General features: G+C 42.5%; 1 protein-coding gene across 1 annotated transcript in view; it reads left to right on the forward strand.

Moving 5' to 3' along the window:
- Positions 1-4,400, forward strand: part of LOC121571479 (syndecan-2-A-like) — a 36,471-nt gene extending 32,071 nt beyond the window's left edge. Inside the window, exon 5 of the mRNA XM_041882960.2 lies at positions 1,970-4,400. Coding sequence (XP_041738894.1) covers positions 1,970-2,133 — 164 coding nt within the window. The 3' untranslated portion in view covers positions 2,134-4,400. The remainder of the gene's footprint in view (positions 1-1,969) is intronic.
- Positions 4,401-6,000: the final 1,600 nt, after the last annotated feature.

Below are 6,000 nucleotides of genomic sequence, written 5' to 3' on the forward strand. Positions count from 1 at the left end.
GCTAACTAAAGCTGGCTAGATATATGGGGACACCACTTCAAATTAGTCAATTTGGCTATTTCAGCCACACCCGTTGCTGACAGATGTATAAAATCGAGCACACAGCCATGCAATCTCCATAGACAAACATTGGCAGTAGAATGGCCCATACTGAAGAGCTCATTGACATTCAAAGTGGCACCGTCATAGGATGCCACCTTTCAAACAAGTCAGTTCGTCAAATGTCTGCCCTGCTAGAGCTGTCCCTGTTAACTGTAAGTGATGTTATTGTGAAGTGGAAACATCTAGGAGCAACAATGGCTCAGTCGCGAAGTGGTAGGCCACAAGCTCACAGAATGGGACCGCCGAGTGCTGAAGCGTGTAAAAATCGTCTGTCCTCGGTTGCAACACTCACTACCAAGTTCCAAACTGCCTCTGGAAGCAACGTCAGCACAATAACTGTTTGTCGGGAGCTTCATGAAATGGGTTTCCATGGCCGAGCAGCCACACACAAGCATAAGATCACCATGCGCAATGCCAAGCGTCGGCTGGAGTGGTGTAATGCCTGCCGCCATTGGACTCTGGAGCAGTGGAAACACGTTCTCTGGAGTGATGAATCACGCTTCACCATCTGGCAGTCCGACGGACTAATCTGGGTTTGGCAGATGCCAGGAGAACGCTACCTGCCCGAATGCATAGTGCCAACTGTAAAGTTTGGTGGAGGAGGAATAATGGTCTGGCGCTGTTTTTCATGGTTCGTGCTAGGCCCCTTATTTCCAGTGAAGGGAAATCTTAACGCTACAGCATACAATGACATTCTAGACAATTCTGTGCTTCCAACTTTGTGGCAACAGTTTATGAAAGGCCCTGTCCTGTTTCAGCATGACAATGCCCCCGTGCACAAAGCGAGGTCCATACAGAAATGGTTTGTCGAGATCGGTGTGGAAGAACTTGACTGGCCTGCACAGATCCCAGACCCGTGACTCCATCGAACACCTTTGGAATGAATTGGAACGCCGACTGCGAGCCCGGCCTAATCGCCCTACATCAGTGCCCGACCTCACTAATGCTCTTGTGGCTGACTGGAAGCAAGTCCCCCCAGCAATGTTCCAACATCTAGTGGAAAGCCTTCCCAGAAGAGTGGAGGCTGTTATTGCAGCAAAGGGGGGACCAACTCCATGTTAATCCCCATGATTTTGGAATGAGATGTTCGACGAGCAGGTGTCCACAGACTTTTGGTCATGTAGTGTATATCCCACAAACATCCATCCAGTTAGTCGCCTTTGCTCATTTGGATTTTTATATTTGTCTAACTAGTGTATTTCAAAATTGCTCAAATCGCCTGTCATGTAGACATGTGAGGCCCTGACTTTTCTAACTCTGTCTGCTAGCTACACTACTTTTTTCAGTTGTTTTCAATTACTGTCACGTTGGCCACATCCACTGAAACCCTGGCCTTGACAAGGCTGTATATACTGTGGATTAGCGCAATGTAAAAACTCCTCCTGTTCTCTATACCTCAAATTTTCCACTTCCTGTCCCCCATGGCTCCCACAAACTCTAATTGTCCGTCATTTAATTTACATTTATCTGCTCCACACTGAGGCACTGCGCGGTTTCCAGGAGGGTCATTTGCTGGAAGAGTGCCAGGTTTCTTTTTACCCATGGGGCCGAGGGGCCAGTTCAAGATGTGGAAATAAAACTGGAGCAGAGGGGAGATTGTTTCGTCACGAGAGCCCTAAAACAGATTAAGGACTATAAAGAAACCTCATACAAGTATAATTGGGAAAATTACGAAAGCCTATGTAAGGAATTAGCACGCATGAAACAAGGACAAGTCCTGGGACTAATGTTGTGTAGCTTGATAGGGGGATTGCGTAAGAAAGGATACAGTGCATTCAAAGTTCCCTCTCTAGATGCTATAAGCTTCAGTGTCATCTGAATATCCTTTGACCGCTAACCTCTGACCTCTCCTTCTCTCTGTCCACAGCTGTCATTGCGGGCGGAGTTATTGGCTTCCTCTTTGCCATCTTCCTCATCCTCCTCTTGGTTTACCGCATGAGGAAGAAGGACGAGGGCAGCTACGACCTGGGAGAGAGGAAACCGTCTGGGGCAGCATATCAGAAGGCCCCAACCAAGGAGTTTTATGCATAAAGCCCCGCCCCCTCATGAGAAGATTGACAAATCACAGTGACAGTTTATGGCTGTCCATGACAACGACAAAAGCTGTTAAAATGCAACAACAACAAAAAAAGTAACAAATTGATTGAAGAAAACAATTAATAAAGGAAGCTTTTGCATAGAGTATTGTAATTAAGACATTTTCTTTCTTCTTTAAAAAAAAAAAATGAAAAGCCAAGCATTGCTTATTTTATGGCAAATCTCAGTGTATTTAAACATTTTGTGTGTTATTTGAAAAGGCTGGGAAAAAACGACAAAAAACACAATCTGTAAAGGTCAGAAAAACTGATTGCATCTGTCTTCTGTCAAAGCAGCCGTTTTTAGTCGCTGACTACTTTTTAACTGTAGCAGTATGTATTTGTAAAGAACATTTTTAAAAGTGGAAATAATTGAATATAATTATTCTGTATCAATCCTACTTTCATATTTTTTTTCATTTTTGTCCTAGCATGTCTGACATTGATCTCAAAAAGGTGTATTTCATTAATTTATCTTTTTTTTCTCCGATGTAAAAAAAAAATGCCTTTGTAGTTTTCATGAAGTTATTTAGTCTTCATATTAATGCTGATAACGGTCAATGTAAATGTTCTCCCTTCAGGTTACAATGTTTATTTTTTGCTCTCACACCAATCTAGTGGAAAGTGAGCATTTAATTTAAATTTTGTTTGTCTTGTTTGTTTTCTTTCGATGTCTCTCTTGGTCAAAACCATTTCTTATACAGCATACATGTTTATAATTGGGAATTGGTCTTAAAAAGCTAAGATGTGTCAGGGGTTCAAGAAAAAGATACAAGACCTACTTTACAGTATGTCTTGTGGTTGATTATTTTATTTAATTGCATACGACTTTTCATATTGCACATTCACTGCATTTCTCCTCTGCTGGTCTCGTTCAGCTCTGAGTGTTTAGTATGTTTGGGGTTAAATTTGGCTCAGTGGCATTGCCCTGCAACCCCCAATGTTTCCCCCTAGTTTACGTTGCCTGTCCCACCTCCCCCCTCTCTTCCCCAGCACTCTCTCCATCTCCTCATGGTAATCAAATTGGACCAGCGCCAGTGGACCTGTCGGCCCCTCCCCTTTTTCTCACTCCACTGTGTTGCCAGCGCGCCCAGTGTTTTTGTCTCCCGTGTCGATGGTTTAGTCAGGAGATCCTTTCTTTCTATGTGCAACTGGACACGCACCAGCTGCCAATTGAAACGAGTCAGCTCTGTGCGGATCGCAGGGCTGTTCCTAGTGATTCAGAACCTGTCGTTAGAGTGAAATGGAACTTTGGATCCTTTTTCTAAGGTTTCAAGTGTTGTGGTCAGTCAATCCATTTCGATTTGAGCTAACCCAAAACATAACGTAGTTGCTGTCCTGCAAAATTGTAGATTACACCTTCCTCTGTTTCGTGGGGAGGAGCTCTCCTGAGAGCGATTATCAGACAGTGTGAGGTTGGTTACCAAGAACAAAACATATACCAGGAACAATACATCCTTTGATTGACCTGTTGTTGTCACCCTTTCTCATTGAAACGGTCACCTCTGCATGAACCTGCAGTGAGGAGAAAGGTACAACAGGTTGTGAAGTTGCCTTTGAGATGTTGAGCTGTACAGTAATGCGAAGTAGAGGTTGTCATCTGAACTCCTACCACCCATCTGAGGCCATCCTCCTCCATGCATCCCTTCCTCCTCCTCCTCCCTCCCCACTCTGCTATACCCTCCAGCTCCTGCCCTCTACCTGCAATCTCTCTCTCTCTCTCTCTCTCTCTCTCTCTCTCTCTCTCTCTCTCTCTCTCTCTCTCTCTCTCTCTCTCTCTCTCTCTCTCTCTCTCTCTCTCTCTCTCTCTCTCTCTCTCTCTCTCTCTCTCTCTCAGCTTATCATAGAAAGGAAGGTACTGAACTGCATAAACAAAACCCAAAGACTCACAATCACTATACATATTCCCATTATGGCCACATTTATTTCTTTGTTTTTTTAAATATTGTTATTCTATTAGAGACCTGACCATTGATTCCAATTGCGTATTAGTATATGAAAATATATATTATATATACAAATGTATATTCACCAATGTTTTAAACCTTCAAAGTGCCTAACATTTGGAAATGTACTTGCTCTCTTGGAGAGAATAAGGAGATGCGTACATTACACCAGGGGGATGATGATAATGACTGGCATTTTTTTTTTGTCTTACAAAAGCAGACAGTATTGTACCTATGCGTTGAAACAACACTACTGAATAAACATTGTGGCCTAATATCGATCTTGTGTGGGCTTTATTGATCCCAGTGTCTTTTCTCTTCACTGTTTTTCCTCCCTCAGGCCACAATCAATGACCGAGGAATACTGTATACTGGTTACCCAAGGTGCCATTTTACAGATGCTGATATCTCGGTAATGATTTAACATGAACTAGATACCATAAAAGCATACATTACTTATCTATTAGCACATACACTACCAGTCAAAAGTTTGGACACACCTACTCATTCAAGGGTTTTTCTTTATTTTTACTATTTTTTACATTGTAGAATAATAGTGAAGACATCAAAACTATGAAATAACACATATGGAATCATGTAGTAACCAAAAAAGTATTAAACAAATAAATATAGTTTATATTTGAGATTCTTCAAATAGCCACCCTTGGCCTTGATGACAGCTTTGCACACTCTTGGAATTCTCTCAACCAGCTTCATGAGGTAGTCACCTGGAATACATTTCAATTGACAGGTGTGCTTTCTTAAATGTTAATTTGTGGAATTTCTTTCCTTCTTAATGCGTTTGAGCCAATCAGTTGTGTTGTGACAAGGTAGGGGTGGTATACAGAAGATAGCCCTATTTGTCTAAGTCCATATTATGGCAAGAACAGCTTAAATACGCAAAGAGAAACGACAGTCCATCATTACTTTAAGACATGAAGGTCAGTCAATACGGAACATTTCAAGAACTTTGAAAGTTTCTTCAAGTGCAGTTGCAAAAACCATCAAGCGCTATGATGAAACTGGCTCTCATGAGGACCGCCACAGGAATGGAAGAGTCACCTCTGCTGCAGAAGATAAGTTCATTAGAGTTACCAGCCTCAGAAACTTCAGATCAAATAAATGCTTCACAGAGTTCAAGTCACAGACACATCTCAACATCAACTGTTCAGAGGGGCAATGGACATTAGACCAAATTTGAGTCCAAATTTGAGATTTTTGGTTTCGACCGCTGTGTCTTTGTGAGACGCGGTGTGGGTGAACAGATGATCTTCGCATGTGTAGTTCCCAATGTAAAGCATGGAGGAGGAGGTGTTATGGTGTGGGGGTGCTTTGCTGGTGACACTGTCTGTGATTTATTTAGAATTCAAGGCATATTTAACCAGAATGGCTACCACAGCATTCTGCAGCGATACGCCATCCCATCTGGTTTGGGCTTAGTGGGACTATCATTTGTTTTTCAACAGGACAATGACCCAACACACCTCCAGGCTGTGTAAGGGCTATTTGACCAAGAAGGAGAGTCATGGAGTGCTGCATCAGATGACCTGGCCTCCACAATCCCCCGACCTCAACCCAATTGAGATGGTTTGGGATGAGTCGGACGGCAGAGTGAAGGAAAAGCAGCCAACAAGTGCTCAGCATATGTGAGAACTGTTGGAAAAGCATTCCAGGTGAAGCTGTTTGAGAGAATGCCCAGAGTGTGCAAAGCTGTCATCAAGGCAAAGGGTGGCTATTTGAAGAATCTCAAATATAAAATATATTTTGATTTGTTTAACACTTTTTTGGGTTGCTACAGTTGAAGTCTGAAGTTTACATACACCTTAGCCAAATACATTTCATCTCAGTTTTTCACAATTCCTGACATTTAATCCTAG

This window comes from Coregonus clupeaformis, chromosome 8 (genome assembly GCF_020615455.1).
Source record: "Coregonus clupeaformis isolate EN_2021a chromosome 8, ASM2061545v1, whole genome shotgun sequence".
Classification (NCBI taxonomy): Eukaryota; Metazoa; Chordata; class Actinopteri; order Salmoniformes; family Salmonidae; genus Coregonus; species Coregonus clupeaformis.